The sequence below is a fragment of the Mastigoproctus giganteus genome, chromosome 5 (genome assembly GCF_048544385.1).
Source record: "Mastigoproctus giganteus isolate SK-2022 chromosome 5, ASM4854438v1, whole genome shotgun sequence".
In the NCBI taxonomy this organism is placed as follows: Eukaryota; Metazoa; Arthropoda; class Arachnida; order Uropygi; family Thelyphonidae; genus Mastigoproctus; species Mastigoproctus giganteus.
Window position 1 is genome coordinate 85,777,021 of NC_143579.1, and position 19,182 is coordinate 85,796,202.

At 37.5% G+C, this 19,182-nt stretch overlaps 1 protein-coding gene across 2 annotated transcripts in view; it reads right to left on the reverse strand.

The window, feature by feature from the left end:
* LOC150085539 (inositol polyphosphate-4-phosphatase type I A) overlaps nt 1-19,182 on the reverse strand; it is a 557,621-nt gene that overhangs the window by 168,517 nt on the left and 369,922 nt on the right. For both annotated transcript variants that reach the window (XM_090373328.1, XM_090373327.1), the window contains exon 14: nt 10,541-10,718. In XM_090373328.1, coding sequence (XP_090229454.1) covers nt 10,541-10,718 — 178 coding nt within the window. The remainder of the gene's footprint in view (nt 1-10,540; nt 10,719-19,182) is intronic.

Sequence of the window (19,182 nt, forward strand, 5' to 3'; positions counted from 1 at the left end):
TGATACGGATGCGCTAATTGCTGATTGGCTGAGATTGTCCTAAATCACATGAACAGTACATGATACATAGCACAGTATGATGCCGATAAATTTTGTCTGACAATTTTTAACTTTCAATTTATAAAAAAAATTGCAAAAAAAAAAAAGAAATTAAAAAAAATAATAAATAAATAAAAATAAAAATGCCATTGTGCTCAGCAAGCGGCACTATTGCACAAAATGAGAGCTACCTGTGTGTGTGTATATATATATATATATATATGAAAGGCATTCAATAAATTATCTACCTAAGCTACTTCCCATAGTTATATTTCAACATATCTTAACTTGAAACATACTAATTTTGATCCCACTATGTTTTTAGGTTGTGCCGCTGTAACAAAAAGAAAGAAGGAAGGCATGGTACCAAATTATGGATTTGCTGAAATTGGAGCATAGTTCAGCCATCAAATTTCTCAGCAAAGAAGGAAATGGGCCTAAGGTCATTCATAAAAGGATGGTGGCTGTGTATGGCAACAGTGTACTTTCAGAGTACCAGGTAAAATTCTGATCAAAACAATTCAAGTGGAGTAGAGAGTCAATCGAAGATGATCCATGTCCAGGGAGGCCTGTAACAGTGACCACTCCAGAAATATGCCAAGCTGTGGAAACTCTTGCGTGGAATGACAGGACAGATGTTTAAAGGTATCCAAAATCTCTAGAGAACAGTTATGACCATCCTCCATGAAATGAATATTTGGGGATGACTAAGGTCAGTGCAAGGTGGGTCCCCAGATTTCTGACCCTTGTGTAGAAGCAATTCAAAGTACTGTGTTTTGAGGAGAATTTAGAGCTTTATGGAAGGGATCCTGAAACTTTAATTTCCAGAATTGTTATGGGTGATGAAACATGGGTTCATCACTGGGATCCTGAGACCAAGCAAGAATCAATGCAATGGAAGAACAAGAGTTCTCCCCCGCTCAAAAAATTGCAGACACAACCTTCAGCTGGCAAGATTATGGCCACCATTGTTTGGGATGCTGAGGCAATTGTGTATATTCATTACTTGGAACACAAGCAGACAGTCACCAGGGAGTAATATGCATCCCTACTGAACAACCTAAGGGATGTCACAAAGGAAAAGCACTACAGAAAACTTTTCAGAGGTGTGCTGCTTCTTCAGGACACCTCTGGAATGCACCATTGCACAGGTAATATGCTGTTGCTGCTGCTTTGAGAGACTGTGACTTTACAGAACTTATTCTTCCACCTTACAGTTTGGAGGTTGGTTGTTGTTATTAGGAGCATTAGCAACTAAGGCCATATTGCTCCGGGATATGCGGTGGTCATTCCCTGACATTTCCGCATCCTCCGTATTTGGTGGTGACGGGCTCGAGCCCCGGTCTAATCAAGAAGCGTGTGCTACGCACTGCTGCTCCTTCCCACCTGGCTACGGAGGCGCCTTACAGTTTGGATCTGGGGCCCAGTGACTATTTCCTGTTTCGACACCTCAAGAAAAACGTATATTTACATCACTTTGCTGATGATAATGAACCGAAGTCTGCTGTTTCTGCATTCTTTGTTGGACAGGATAAAGAATTTTATTTGTCTGGTATTTTCTCATTGCCAACAAAATGAAACAAATGTACTGAAGTTCAGGGGAGTTACATTGAAAAATAAAAAAAGATTTTTGCTTCTATCTTATTTCCTTCAATAGGTAGGTAGATAATTTATTGAATACCCCTTGTATGTATAATAATTGCATAAATAAAATATATTAAATACAAATTAGCATATACAGTAAATGCCCAGCTATCCAGCATGTATCCATCCAGAAAGCTCGTGCAACCAACACATTTTAAAAATCATATATTAAAAAAACAAAACAAAAAAACAGCTACAGTATGTACTTTCTCAGAAGAGGCTCTGAATTAAATAATTAAATTTTAAAATTGCATTAAATAAAAACAATAATGTTTAAATTTAGTTTACAAATTTAACTTGAATTTTTTTTTAAAAAAGCTGCAATAAATATTTACTCATTACATCAAAAGTGACCAGTACAAGCATTGAATTCTGTCCTCCTTTGTCCAGCTTCTGCTAATAAAGTAACAGTAACTTGGGCAAATGTATTTACATTGTCATATTCTTCATAACTGGTCCATCTATCTGTTATGGTATCAAAAAAAAAAAAAAAAATAATAAAAATAAACAAATAAAAAATCAGAATGTTGAAGGAAAAAAAGAGGTGCTGCATTTACCTTAAAAAGAAATTGGATATTTGTAGAATACTAGGACTGACTGATTGATTGAGTTCTGTTTTTCTGCCAACAAAGCTACTGCGGCTATAGTGTGCCATAACCACATCATAAAATATATAAAAGGGAAAAAAAGTTTTTTTTGTGCCCTTCCAGAAAAGTTAGTGTCAAAATATATAAAAAAATATAAAATAGAATAAAAGGTAGTATACACAAATATTAAAAATAAATGCACAATATTATATTTGTAAAATTAATAATTTTATAAAAATTTAAATACAGGAACTCCCTGACTTACATAATAGTCGACTTACGGAAATTTGACTTTACGTAAGTTTTTGCTGGCTGGTGCAAACTTAAAAAAACCCCCGGAAACGTATTTTGCAACTCAGGAATAAATGGAGGTATTGTGAAAATATCATAATGCTGAACACATTGTTTTTTTGGAATTCGTTCCAAGTCCTTGGAAGTTGAAAATTTTGCTATATAATTAAGCTATTTATCTCTCTAAAACGTCATATTTGTTTGTTTGTTGTTTGGTTTTTAGGAGCATTAGCAACTAAGGCCATATTTCTCCGGGAATATGTGGTCATTCCCTGACCTTTCCGCATCCTCCACATTTGGTGGTGATGGGCTCGAACTCCGGTCTAATCAAGAAGCGTGTGCTACGCACTGTTGCTCCTTCCCACCTGGCTACGGAGGCACCCCAAAAGGTCATATTTATAATGGACATAGCACTACCCTTTCATCATTATCATATGTTCCCATTATAAGAATCAATTTTGAATGCCTTTGTGATATTTTTCTAAAGCACCTTTCTGGAGGTCACGACCATAAAACAATAAAAACAATTTGCACTTTCTGCTTTATTGGGCTTTTCTGTTAGTGCAATGTAATTATAAATGGGTGGTAAACTCAATCTTACTGCATTTGCGATAATACTGATAACTGGAATTCTGTGGGTTTTTGCGTTACGGTATTATGATGAAATGTGTTCCCCTTCACTGAAATCTTCAATCATATAAAAAACAAATTTTCAGAAACTTCTCTTCATTCTTATTTACGTATTACAATGATGAAGGTAAAGTGACCAATGGAAAGAGCAAGCGGTGGTAGTGCCAGGAAATGAAACAAAATTAATTTAGAAATGAAGATGAAAATGATTAAGAAGTACAAAGCAGGACAAAGTTTATCATCTATTGCAAGTGAATTAGGTCTCGCTGCTTCAACAGTGAATACCATTTTAAATAACAGCACGCATATAAAAGAACATGTCAAAGGATTAACACACTTAATATCAACAGTGTTCAGGTACTATATAGAAGATGGAAAAGCTGTTAGTAATATGGATGGAAAATCAGATTCAGAAGCAAGTGCCCCTGAATCTAATGACCATTCAAGCAAAAGCAACAAGTATTTATAAAAATATTATGGATAAGTACAGCAAACCCCAAGCCAAGTTCGTGGTAAGAAACGGGTGGTTTAAAAGGTTCAAGCATCATGCTGGTTTCCACAATGTTAAAGTATGCAGTGAAGTCGCCAGTGCCAATTCTGCAGCTGCAGAGAAATTTTGTGATGTGTTGCAAAAAATTATTGATGAAGGTGGCTATTCAAGGCAGCAAATTTTTAACGTTGACGAGACTGCTCTGTATTGGAAAAAAATGCAGGCTCGAATATACATTGCCAAAGAGGAAAAGACAATGCCAGGTTTCGAGGCATCAAAAGATAGAGCAACGCTCTTGCTTGAGGCTAATGCAACAGGAGATTACAGATTAAAACCACTGCTTGTGTTCCATTCTGGAAATCCTCGTGCATTTAAGGGCATCAATAAAGCCACCCTACCTGTGCACTTCCAATCGAACCAGAGAGCATGGATAACAATATCTCTCTTTGAAGATTGGTTTAAATGCTGCTTCATTCCCGAGGTTGAAAAATATTGTAAAGACAACGACGTTCCTTTCAAGCTTTTGCTTCTATTAGATAATGCTCCCGGACATCCGATGCATCTAGATGATTTCAATTCGAATGCGAGAGTCATATTTCTACCCAAACACTACTTCACTCATTCAACCTATGGATCAACAGTGTTATTTCGAATTTAAAAGCATACTATTTATGCACATTCGCTCAGGCATTGTCTGCAGTAGACGACGAGAAAAATTTTATGTTAGGAGACTTTTGGAAATCTTATAATATTTACCACGCCATCTTAAACATTAATAAGGCCTGGGCAGAAATTACTAAAAGTTGTTTATATGGCACATGGAAGAAAATATGCCCATGGCACGTAAAAGGCTTTGAAGGATTTGAAAAAGACGAATCATATGATGAGGTTGCAGATAAGATTGTAAAGATTGCAGAACTACTTCATTTGGAAGTTGATGCCAAAGATGTGGAGTAGTTAATAGAGGAAGAAGAGAAGGAATTATCTAATGAAGAACTTATTGACTTACAAGCAGTGATAGTGAAAGAAGAAAATGCTGACAAAGCTCAAGATGAACCAAATGAGGAGCCAAGACGCTTCATCACCAGAGAGATGGCAATGGTGAGGTTTGAGAAGATGAATTTTGACAGCGAATGATTCTTAAAAGTTAACAGAGGGGTGAATGATATGCTTTCTTGCTACAAAGAAATCTACGATGAAAGGAAAAAAGCCATCCCCTTCTAAATCTCCACAGCCCTCAACCCCCGCAGCAGCGTACTTATCAGCTGAAGACATTAATTCTGGCAACGATGCTCGAGAGGTAAAACTTACTGATGTTATGCCTCTCTCCTCTCATTTTTTTTTGTAATTTTATAATTTTGAAATATTTTTAAATTGCACACTTTTGTAATTTTTCCTGCACATGAGATAAAAAATTGAATAAATACAATAAATAATTCTATTTACATGTTCGTCAAACATTTCTTTTTTTGATTCAATCAACTCAGCGAGCACAGTTGCGAGTGCTGCACAAGCATGGGAGAAATTCCGACTTACATAGTGTTCTGCGGAATGCAACCCTTATGTAAGTTGGGGAGTTCCTGTACTTTTGATGTGTTCATTGTTTGATAACATCTGAGTATATAAGGCCTTCAGATAGGTAAAAGCAGTAAAATATGTATTTCATGCACCAGAAAAATTATGAAAATCAATTAAAATATGTTTTATAGTTAAAATGGCGTTACAAGACTCGCACATGTGAGGATCATTAGCCCTCAGCAGAAAAGAATGTGTAAGATGACTGTGTCAGAGTTGAGTAAGAACAACTTCCTTGTTATAATTCCTCTCTAGACTAGACTGTCATGTTTCAATTACAGGCTTTATCTGATACAATTTATTAGTTGTCTGCCCATTCCATTGATCCTGCTATTGGGAGTGTATCTTGTTAGTGTATTATTTAACTGTAGCCTGTATAGGGAAATAACAGGTCATAATTAATCATGGAAATTGCTGATTTGATTCCTGCAGTACCAGCCAAATCATTTCCCCTAATCCCAATGTGGCTAGGGATTCAGCAAAAGCAGATGTCCAATTCATGTTCAGAGAGAGCATACCTTCTATTGAACCAAAGACAGGACTGGATGGGAATTTTATCTTAATGCTAATAAAGCCTGTAGTATGCTTGAATAATCACAACATATGATGTACCACTGGTATTACAGAGTTCTGATGTAATCCAAGGCTAGCATGCAGTTATGCAATGTATATGCTGCACTCAGGAAAAATCTGCTGGGATATGGTAGTGGTGCCTGGAAAGACAGCAAAAGATCCTACACGACTCTTGACTTCAAGCAATCTGTGTAAACTGGCAAAAAGTTGGAACGTTCAGCTCAGTATGCTGAATGGAGCTGCAGGTAGATGATAGAGAATCAGATTACACAGTTCTTAAGGGGACGTCACATGCTAGAATGTGAGCATGCCAGGATGGAAGGGTTTACCTTGGTGTTTGGGCAACCTTGTCTTTTATGATATGCAAATCTTGGAGTAGCCCTTGGATATGAATACTGAAAGGATGATTGTACAATGGACATTGCAAATTTTCCCATCATGGCTCAAAAACACATGTCCATGTAGGATGGTCTGACAGGGATTTCAGTACTTTAGAGACAACTACGAAGCATGCTCTTTCTGGCTGATGCATATACCCGGAATCTGTAATCTAGTCAAGATTGCACAAGTGCATGGTAGATACGTGATAAGATAAGATGCAAGAATCAGAGAGAGCATGGAGAATATTCAGGCCTGTCGTGCACTTTGTATAGAGTTGAATATATGTTCAAGAAAGGTCAACTTTTTATCAAATACAAGTCCCAAGAATTTTGTTTCTAACACTTAACATTTTGTCCAAGCTTCAATTCAGTTTCAGTATGAAGATTACACTTATGACAAAAATATGTTAAGTGTAATAAATAATGCCCTCTGTGTTGGTAACTTGAACATATTTTCTCAGTCATGCACCATGAGGGTTATTGAAAGATAACTGAATCCATTAGCCAGTGCGCAGGAGTTAAGGCAATCAATGGCTTGTTTCAGTTGTCTTTCAATAACCCTCATGGTGCATGACTGAGAAAATATGTTAAAGTTATAACACAGAGGGCATTATTTACAGTTGGAGGAAGCTATAACGGAATTTACTTTGATAATGGAAATTGCTGATTTCCATGATCAAAGAACGTAACACTTAAAACTGATTCTTACAATTCTCCTCCACTTGGCAAAAGGAATGAGAGAGTGTGGATCCTACACAAACTTGAAAATACCAATTGGCTAAAAAGTTTTTAATAAAAAAACAGGTGGTTCGCTCTAAACCAAAGCTATATATGGCTTTTAAGATGGCAAATCTTAAAGTTGTATCCAAAAGTTGTATCATAAACGTTTTCCATATCAAAGAACACAGATATCAGATGTTCTTGTTTAAGGAAATATGAGGATGTACATCCTCGCTTCTGTCATTATGCACGATAGTAGCATTATGAAAAGAAGAGTTTTTATTTGCCTTCAAATATGTCTCCTGCAAGCAAAAGCAAACTGATTCATTCTTTTCCAGAAGGGCCTTGATACCATCAGTATTTCACTGGAGTCCATGCCAATTCCACTGTAGGAATTTAGTCATTATTTGGGCTTGGTGAATCCGTTGATCAGCTTCCAAATCACTGAGGGCTTGTTTTTCTCAGCCTTGGATTTATCTTTTTTTGGGGGAAGTATGGAAGCTGTCCTGTATCCATTTCTTTCTCCACAAAAAGTTCCAAGACTGAGTCTTCTGTCACCTCCTCCTCCTCTACATCCATTTGTTCTTGAGTTTGAGAGAGCAGTTTTGACTCCTTTTCCTTGCTGTTCTCTTTAGAGGAACTGGTGCAGCAAGAGGTATTGATATAGGTGTTACAACTGATTTGCTCTTTTGAGGAACTAATAAATGGCAGGCAAGAGAAGTGAATGACTGTGATGATGGTATGGTATGGTCATCTCAGTTTGCATCCTAATGGTGCAATTCACAGAAACCTCTTGAGCATACAAAGCCTTGCCGCTATTTATTGGTTGGATGTATTTTCTGGCTTCTTCATAAATGTTCAGCTTTGTTTTTAGTTTTTGGATTTCTTTTTCTTCCTTCCACTGCTGGCAAGCTCACAGTATGCTGGGTGCTCTCCTTGGCAATTTATACAAATTGCCTCAGAAGCTGAACATTCCTTGTTCAGCTTCTAGAGCTGAACTATAAATGTTCTCTGTCCCAGGACCAAAGGGAAGAAGACCTACTGGAATGCAGTTGACCCTACCAGTAATACTATAATATTATAGTATTTCACAACCACATCGAGCATAGGTAGGGGAGCCACGACAGGCTGTTCGTGAGTAGCCATACTATTGGCATTAAAAACACCTTGGTGGATCTGGAATGTAAATTCTTACTGGATAGTTTAAGTCGCCTCCTTGATAGAAATTGGAGGCTGTGGGGTTGAATGATACGATTAGAACTTGTACAGGAACAAAATTCCCATCCTCTAGCACTGATATTCTCTTGATGGCTGTCACACCTTGATGTTTAAATTCAGAGCAGATCTCTTCTTCAGAGATATGAAGAAGAGCTCACTTTAATATGACACCATGTGAAGTATTGAGAGTTTTATGAGAGATCATGATGACAGGTATCCCCTCCATTGATATGGCATTCAGAATTGATTAGGCACATGTTGGATTTGCCATTCAACTAAAATGTCTGAACGCTTCACATGGTGTTATATTAAAGTGAGCTGTCTACTCTTCAGTGGCAAGGAGGACGAAAAGTGGCTTCACTGATGTCGGTGCTTCCTCAGTTTTCGCTCTTTTTACAGAAGTATTGTAAGTATCATATGATCAATTAGGTAGGAGCCCTGTTAGGGCTCCAGAAGAGGAAAAGGGATTTAAACTACTCATGAGAGTAAAATAAAAATTTTTAATGTTCTAACCTCATCCACCATGGAGCCCTACAGGTGATGCCCATTTGCGAACTACCATGTACTGCATATGCGAATGAGATGCAAAGTTCACTTAGAACATCATACCCACATTTTCAACAGGACTTGATTCTGTCCAGGTTTTTTGATTTGATTTCGATTTTATTGGCGCATTAGCAGCTAGGGCTATAATGCGCCACGACCAGCTCTGTCCAGGACTAAAGGGAAGAAGACCTATTGGAATGCAGTTAACCCTACCACTAAGAACCAACTGCTGATTGATCCCAGTCAGGCCAGTCTGGGACCTCTGTCTTGTTAAAGCAGGGGACAAAGAAGTAGAGAGCTGGGCTCCTCATCCACAAAGATGCCCTTTCCAAGTTTCCACGAGTTGCAGCACATGGCTTCACATGCTAAATTCCAATGATGTAACCCTTGAAGCAAGATATGGGTGTTAGAGCCCAGCGGCATGAATTGGATATACCCTCACCACATACAGGTGTCCACATCAAGTGGAAATACTATGGGGGGAAGAAAGTTGTATGATAAGATATCATACAACTTTCACCACCCCCTTTTTAAGCACAATTGGTGATAAGATGTAAAATTAAGATTTTAATATGAAGTCAAAAGAAACTTTATTTCTTAACTTCACATTATGTCATTTCATTGTACAGTATAGGAACTTGTATGAGTAATGCTGGTTGTATGACCATTATCTTATATATATATAAATACAGTGGATTCCGGTTATTTGGGGCATCGGTTAATCGGGGCAGCCGTTTACTTGGGGCAAATCTTAAAAAACAGAAACCAATCGAGAAAATAGCCAGGGTTTACTTCGCTTAATTGGGACAGCATGCTGTTTAATCGGGGCAGGGGACCGCAGCACTGGAGATTACCCTACAATTGTCTCCGACGGTACCACGTGGTTCAGTCGAAATTCTGGAGGTCACAACCATAAAACAAAAACAATTAGCAGTCACCTGTTTATTGGGCTTTTCTGTTAGTGAAATCTATCATAAACAGACAGTAAACTCGATCTTACTGAATTTGCGATAATACCAACAGGTGGAATTCTGTGGGTTATTATGGTAAAATGTGTTTACACTTCCATGAAATCTTCAATAATATAAAAAAATTAATTTTCATATCTTCTCTTCATTCGTATTTTTAAAGCTTTGTAACTCGTTACTCGGTTCACACTTGTGCATATTGTGCTACTTGTAATTTGTGTGTGCCATGTTCTTTGTTATTGATTGCTTATTCTTTTTACCGTTTTAAATTTTAACCCCCACCCACAAATGTCAGTGAACAGAAATTTCAGCTAGTTCGTATGTACATATTATAGTACGTATTAATTATTCTGATTATCACGTATATTCTTCCGATTTTCACGTATTTTTTAATTGGTAAGGTAATAAAGGGAAATTTCTGCTTAATATATCGTTGCTTTTATAGCCTGTGGATAATATTCCTCCTATTTTCACTAATTAGAATTGCTGTTTAATAAAATTAAAATTCAATTCACAAACGTGATCACAATGACCGCTGCTTACTGCACTTTAGTACAGTACTTTACTACGTTGAGTTCGTCGTAACATGATTTGATTGTACAGTGAACCAATTGTAAAAAAAAAAGGGGGGGGTACAATGTATTTTTAACTATTTATGTGAAACTTCGGATAATTGGGGCAGGCACTTAATCGTGCCAAAATGCCCTAGTTCCGATGTGTCCCAAATAACCAGAATGGACCGTATAAGTAATTATCCAAGTAATGCTCATCCAACTGGCAAATTCACACAACCAGCATCCCATCCCCACAGATGCTGCATAACTGGACTTATGCCATATAAGATATATTAAATAAATATATAAAATGTTTCTTAATTACCTTACTACTAAGTATATTGATAGAACTCTGAAGATTCAAACTAGCTTTCTGTTTAGCATACAGCAACACCTTCTGAAGCTCCCTTTCAATTTCTTCTTGCAGCTGCTCAATCCGAATTATAGCTTCAGCAGCTCGAGAAATACGATCTGGACCTAACACAGCAGCTGGGAGATCTTTGCTTTAATAAAGAAAATAAATTGCAAGACCAGTTTTAGTAAATGCTAATACATACTGTCAACTTTTAGAAACCATAATCCAAAAAACTTATACTGCACATCCATCTTTCAGATGAGATATAGCAGATTGGCATTCCACATTGTTTCATTGAATTTCTTCAATTTAGTAATTAATACCTATAAAAACAATATAAAAACTGCACATCATTCTTAATTGATAAATGCAATCAAATTAGAACATTGCAGTCTGAACCTTAGTTGAAATATTAATAAAATATTACCTATAGTTTATTCCAAAGTCTTCCTTTGACTCACAAACTTTACTTAAAACAATTATGGCATTTCACATAATTTAAAACCCCATTATTCATTTGTAAGAGGTGTGCCAAGTGGTTGTGATAACTATACCTGCCATATCAAATATACAGATATATTGTATAGCATATATTGTCCAGTGACACTCCCACAACAGTTACTTTGTGATATATATAGTACTCTATAAAGGCCAGATAGGGTGCATGTAGTGCTGCAGGAAACATCACTAACCCCTAATTACTGTCCTTTGGCATATGGATCAGGGCCACATCAGTAGGGAACAGAACCCTTCAGGACTAACCCAAAATCACCTGAGCTTTTTGGGGAGAAATTTCGATTGAAAATTTGAAACTCTTGTTTCAATATTTTGCATATTTTATTCTCCATAGGGGACCCCTATGTGGAATAAAATGTGCAAAGCCATAATATAGACAGGATACCCTATGAAAAAAAAAAAACAAAAAAAAAAAAAGAATTTTTATGCACTGGGGAGATAGAATTAATTAAAGAGTACAAGTGTCGAATATAGTGGTAAATGACATATAGCCATATAGCAACTTAAACTGTCAGAATCCCCTCTTCTGAAATTAAAAGCCATGCCTTTACTTTTAACTACTGCAACAGCTTTCTTCATCTTAAAACTGATGATTGCATGATCACTACCTGCCAACAGTTCTTGTATTTTAAGCTCTGTGATGTCATTAATTTCTGAGTAATGATGAGCACAAATAATATTCATCTAGTTTATTTACAAAATTTTTTCACCAAGGTGAGTTTCCCTCCTACTTATTCCATCAATCTGGGGCAGATTGAAGTCAACCATAATAAGACATTTGCACTTGTTTGCCCATTCCATTTGCTTGTAAAGACTCTCACCATATTTACAGACCAAAAGATTGTGAAAATCTTCTGGTCTGTAAATTACTCCCACTCTCATTATACTTTGGCTTCCAACTAACTCACACCATACAGATACTATACTGGCAGATGTAACTTCTGGCTCTTTTTAAACTCTCAGGTTACTTCTGATAAGAAGCATAATCCTGCCATTCCTTCTATCTTCCCTGAATATCATGGTGGAACGCACAATCCCGAATTTACGGGTGGCATTACATTTCTGTTAGCCCTATTATGTCAGCATTAGTTGTCCTAACCAGAAGTTTTAATTCGGCCATTTTATTCACAATACTCCTGACATTACTGTAGACATAGTTAAGACTAAGTATTCTTCTATAGTTTACTACCCTGGCACACCACTTGAAGTTATTTAGGCTTGTTTTATCTTCCTGCTCATTTGAAATGTTGCTACCCTCAGCATCTTGCCAACATCAGCTGTTGCAATAACAAACAACAATTCTTGCAGTGAGTGCAAGCATTACTTTGACTCAAATCAACAGATAAACATGGATCCATATTACTGTTCTCCCCCCAACTAGTAGTACCCCCAAACCCTTAAGGTATCCTCAATAATACTGGCAAACATCCTTGCACCACCTTTGTTCAAATGAATACTGTCTCTACAAAATAGATTCCTTCTACCTATATGTGTGGGTCACTTGTAGGTAGAAAGAATAAATTCTTCCCTCCCAGCAGCCTTGTAGATTCAATCAAGTCTTGAGTTAATCCACAAGGCTTTTGGCATATCCCTCCTATCATGTCTGAGTAGAATTGCAGACATACATATTTTGATCTAACTTAAGGCATTTTTTCAGCATGGTCTTAAGGTAGAGGGCCATCTACTGACAGATGCAGTGAATAGTTAAAATAGAACCCTGGCTAATTGCAAGAAATGGAAGATAGACCATTAGAGAGATAAATAGCATTCTTAGAAAATGTTTATGCCTCAGAAAAATTGTTGTGGGAAATTTCTTGAGTTATTCCAAACATTCAGTAGAATCTGTCCAAAGATGAGTAACATAAGCCATTAGCAGCTGCTTTTTTTTGTTTTTTAGTTAGTTGTTGGTGCATCTTACATTTTCCACTACACTGAGTAGTGGAAAACGTAAGTGCTAACTGTGGTACCATATAGTTAGTACATTAATCTGGGATTACTGCTAACCAATGTAAAACTTCAACTGCCATTTTCTTAGCTCAACTGTCTAATTTTTCTAGATCTTGTTGCAATAGATTACCTTGAACACTGTCATTAACCACCTTGCCAACCATTGTATCGTCAGCAAATTTAGATATTAACACTTTCGCTGCCAGCTTTTCCAATGACCTTTTGACTCGGGATCAAAAACCATGGGATTGAGTCAATCTGGACTGGAAAGGACAAAGACAATTTTTGGACTTTCTTCTCACTATGACTGAATTAATCAGCCTCCAGTGAAGGTTTCTTGACAAAATATCCAGTTTTTTATCTGTAAAATTGGAAGAAAAAGTTCTAAAAGACTGTGGTTCTCCCTCCACATGGATTAAAAATCTGATGCACTTGCATGAGGAAGCAGGAACATGTTAATCCTGATATACCTTAATTAATATCATTAAATAAATATAAAAAATAACAATGGGACAAGCACTGAACCCTGGGGGCCACCACTAATAATATTAGTCCACAAAGAGTCCAATCCATAGCAGTAACTTGGCCTTAATGCTATGTTGCTCAAATTTGTACAGCAGACTTTTATGTGCAACAGTATCAAAAGATTTCTCGAAATACAAGTATATGAGATCAAAATTATATTTTGCATCCAGTTCCTTTGTTACTGCATTACAGTATCGAAACAGATTGGTTACCCAAGATTACCCTTAACAAATTGAAGTGGTGACTGCAGTATAACTGCATCCTGTTTAGATGGTCCTGAATAATTCATTAATCAGTGAATTATTCAGGACCTCTACCATAGGCTTTTCCACAGAAAAGAAGTTAAGTTAACAGATACATTTTGGATACGCTACATCTCTACTCCTTAGGATCCTCTTCTGAATCCAAAATTACTCTAATAATTACGGCTAAGGATTTGCTTATCTACTTTGCTGTCTCTCTTAATGTAACTGGATAGATCGCACCTACTTCAGTCCTTTAGCTCCATGTTAGAGTTTGGTAAATTTCTGGCATCCTCTTGCCTAAAAAATAACTTGTGAATGAATGTAGATGTAAAATACCTATTTAATTTGTCAGCAACTTGAGCAGGATCCTCAATGGTTAAACTCAAGCTGACCAATGTGATTCAACCCCTTTCTTCCTTTTATTGTTAACATAAGTAATGAAGTTTTTGCTTCTTTTCTTTGCTAGAGACTTCTTGTAATCTACTTTGGATTGCATAACCTCCTTTTTTACTTAATTGCAGATTAGCTTATATCTACCATAGGCTTCTACATCACTTGATAAATTCATCCCATGCAATTTTCTTCTCTGCCACAGGTCTCATCAGTTCATCTGATATCCATTTCGGTCTAAGCCTGGAATGGTATTTCTTAGTTGGTACGAAAAGCCTAGTAAGCATTTACGATTATGATTCTTCCCTTTAGAATTAGTTTTAAATTGTGTGCAGTGGAACCAATATCATCAGTTGGTTCCACTGCACACAATTTAAGATGGTCTGAGACCACTGTAGACACCTTACAAAAGCAAGAGCCTTTCCCTTTACAGTAGTGAGATGTCTTTAAGTAAATCCCACATGAATACACTGTGATCTTTACCACCCAGTTTTTCTTTCTTTTTTTTTCATGCATTAAGAATCTGCAGATTCTTAATGCATGAAGAATCTGCTGCTGATAATCAGATCAAGAGTACTGCTTTCTCTTGTTACCTTTCAAACATACTGTGGAAGAAAACAATCATCCAATATATCCACAAAAGGTGAGAGTGACAAACCCAAAAGTTCCAATCCCCCCATTATAAGACCTTCTGATTTACTTGTCCACTTTATTCCTTTGTATAGCTAGTTTGTTATACTTATCACAATCATTACACCTATAACACACTCCTACTCCCAGTGCCTATGTCACGCACTAAATGAACTCAACATTGCACTGGCCACTGATGTTGACTGGATGCACTGCCTCAGATTTAATATATTTCTTAACCAAGAACACGACTTCCCCCTTCCTGACCTGCTCATCCTTTCTGTACAAATTGTACTCTCCTTATTCAAATACTTTATCCCTTATGTCTGAGTGACGCAGTGTGTCTGATATCCCTACAATATTTGCATTTGATGGCTTGATCACTACTTCAAATTCATCACATTTATTTACGATGCTACTAACATTAGTGTACATGCAAGTATATGATATATGTGCAACTGTTTTTATTCTTAGTAACCCAAACACATCCCATATATATTTTCTTGTTCCATGAGGGCTCCATACATGTCTTGGAATCCCCAACACCTTGCTTTCCAGACTGCTGTATTTCTCAACACAAGCAGTACAAGAATCAATTTCACCTGTGTCTATTAGTTTGTGTAACTCTTCCCGGGCTAACAGTTTTCCAACCCACGCAACACTGCTTCAATAGCATCGACAAATATTCGTGTATCTTCAATTTAAGTATATCATCCCTTGAAAACAGTTTATCCACACTGTCAAAAATTTAAGCCCCTTGAGCTCTCTGGGGCCTAATTGCAGTCTCTCTGGGGCCAAATTGACTGACAAGTTTCGTTACATGTACTTCCTTTTATCATGTCTGTGCAGAAATGTAAACATTTTCAAATTTAATCCTAACTCATAACTTTTTCCCAACATAGTGTGCAACAATATTATCTTTCTGGCCCTTAAAATTTTAATATCGGCTCTACGTCATCTACTTTTGCTCCTGGCAGACATACTCCGGTCCTATTTCACCTATCTTTTTATAAAATATATTTCCCATTTACCTCACAACAGAGCTACAAAAAATAATTTTATGGTGGAGTACAGAAGCTGAAATCTATGGTCAAAGATGCACATTAGAGGTTACTGTAGTTTACTTGAGAGGTTACATGAGGTTACTGGGTTTTACTAAGGTTGGAGAAGAACCTGAAGTGGATTGGCAGATGGCCAAAAGACACGAGGCAGATGGTTGTTATTTATGGCTATTCTTTAGAGTGGACAAGATTTATAAATGGAATTGTCAAGTTTGGTGCTAGGGCCATTCTTGTTTCTGATCTTCTTAAATGAGTCATGAGGGAATAAAGGGTTTTACCATTTAGTGCAAATAATATATGGCATAAAGATTAGGAAGGTGGTTAACAACAGAAGTCAAGGTGAGCTTCTTCAAAATGATTTGGATTTTGTTTTTTTTAATGAAAACTCCAAACACAAGAGGTATTAAACCTATAGAACCATGCTTGGGTTAGAGGTTGAGAAGATGAAAGAAGATATCTGTTGACATGAAACTTGAACTTCTGTAGACTATAATTTTCAGGAAATACGTATGAAGAAAGGCTGTTCCAGAAAACTGCAGTTGAATGAGCAAATGAGGAAGATAAAAAGTTGGTTCTGTGAGTTTGAAGTTGGAGAGTAAATGGATGTTAGCTGGTGGTGGCACATGTTCAGACTGTTTTGAAAGAGAGAGAGGGAATTATAGAAGCCAATTCAGAAAAACAGTGCCCATGGAAGTATCTGTAGAAAAGGCATGCAGCAGAAACAGTACGTCTATGAGACAGAGAGTGGAGAGACTCTGTTAGAGATGAGTCATCAATTAACCTAACTGCCCTCTTCTGAATGGAATCTAGAAGCCTAAGAGAGGTTTTGGGGACACTGCTCCAGATGTGGGAACAATATTCCATGGTAGGGCGGATTTGTGATTTGTACACAGTGAACAGCTGTTTAGAAGAAAAGTAATGCCAAGAGCAAAAGAGAAAACCAAGTTTTTTAGATGAAGAGGAAGCAATATTTGTAATGTGCTTGTGCCAAGAGAGAGATTAGAAGTCAGGGTAATCCCCAAAAGAGATATATCATCTTGCCTAGAAACCAGAGTGTCACCAAAGACCAAAGATAAGCATAGGAGCAAAAGAATCCTTTTTACGAGATCTAAGAGTTTTAGAAGGATTGAAATAAACTAAGTTGTCTTTGCCCCACTGGAGAATTACCTGGAGATTGGCATTTAAGGAATTTGTAGTGGATATTCAAGAAGTTGAAGCTGATTGAGCAGGGCAAAGTTTCTCAAAATGGAAAATGGAATGCAATGTGCTATCATCACAAAACTATGGATAGGATTTCCAGTCAATGGAAGAAGGTCATTAGCATTAGCATTAGCATTAGCAGAGGCATATGATGCAAGAAAGCAAGCTTATTCGCATCAGCCAAAAAAAACAAAAAAAAAAAAAAAAAAAACCCACTCCCATTTCACCCCTCCGTTCGTTCGAAATACCTGTCCAGTTGAGCTTTAAATTTGTTTAGGCTATCAACTTCAACAACCAGTGATGGAAGTCGGTTCCACCAACCAACCAACCACCCGCTGGCCAAAGGCAAATTTCCGCACATCTATCCGACATCCGTCCTTCCTCAATTTGAATTTATGCCCTCTGAGGTGATTATTCTGAGAAAGATGAAGAATCCCATTGGCATTGAGCATGCTCAAACTATTCAAAGCCTTATACACCTCTATCAGATCACCTCGCCGGTGCCTAGTCTCCAGACTCTGTAAGTTGCAAAACTTAAGCCTTTCTTCGTAAGAGCAACCCTTTGTTCCATTTACTAATCTTGTTGCCCTTCTCTGTACCCGTTCCAGCAGCTCTACATCCTTCTTGAAATGAGGCCTCCAGACCTGTATACAGTACTCAAGATGTGGCCTTACCATTGCCTTATACAAGGGAATAATCACCTCCTTATCCCTGCTAGAAAAATTCCTGTATATCATTGACAAGACACCATGAGCTACTCTTGCAGCTCGTCTGCACTGCTCAGAGAACTTCATATCTGCCTGCACAATTACCCCCAGGTCCTTTTCATTCTCCACCACTGTCAGTGTAGTACCGCAGAGTTGATACGTTGCTCTGGGGTTACTGTTTCCCATATGCAGCACTTTACATTTGTCGATGTTAAACCTCATTTGCCACCTCTCAGCCCATCTGTTCAACCTGTCCAGATCCTGTTGCAGCAGCATAGCGTCAGTATTGTCCTTAACGACCCTGCCAACCTTTGTATCATCTGCAAACTTGGACATTAAACTTGATATCCCATCATCAATATCATTCATAAACACCGAAAACAACAACGGACCCAACACTGAACCTTGAGGAACTCCACTAATAACATTAGTCCACGTTGAGCAGTGTCCATTGATTACCACTCTCTGTCTTCTGCCACTCAACCATCCCCTTATCCATAGCAGCAATTTGCCTCCAATGCCACACTGCTCCAATATGTGCAGCAGTCTTCCATGTGCAACAGTATCAAAAGCCTTTCTAAGATCCAAATATATAATATCAAAGTTATTCCCTGCATCCAGTTCTTTTGTGACTACATCATAGTATCCAATCAAATTGGTCAGGCAAGACCTGCCCTTAACAAAACCATGCTGCGTCTGAGCTATAACTGAATTCTTGTCTAGATGATCCTGCAGTGCTTCTTTAACCAGTGCCTCCATTAATTTACCTGGAACAGAAGTTAAACTAACAGGTCTATAATTACTTGTGTCAGCCTTTGATCCTCCTTTGTGATTTGGCGTTACATTTGCACATCTCCAGTCTATGGGTACCTCCCCTGAGTCCAAAGAAACTCTCATAATTATGGCTAGGGGTTTGCTTACTTCCTTTGCTGCCTCCTTTAATATAACTGGACAGATCCCATCCACCCCAGGTGCCTTTTTATGTTTATCCTCAACAGTCTCTCCTCCACTTTCCTCTCAGTTATTACAAAATCATCTAGCTCACTGCCAATGTTCACTTTACCTACGTCATTCTCCTTCCTGAATAACTCCTCATGCGTGAATGTAGATGCAAAATACTCGTTTAGATTGTTAGCCACCTGAGCAGGATCCTCAACTGTTGAATCATCAATATCCAGTGGACCAATCTGATTCATCCCTTTCCTTTTCGAGTTCAAGTATGTAAAGAACTCTTTTCTGTTTTTCTTTGCATCCTTTGCCAAGGATTTTTCATAGTCTGCCTTTGCCTGCCTAATCTCCTTTGTGACTTGGTTACAGACCAACTTATATCTATCATAGGCTTCCATGTCACCCATTAATTTGTATGTATCCCATGCATTTTTCTTCTCTGC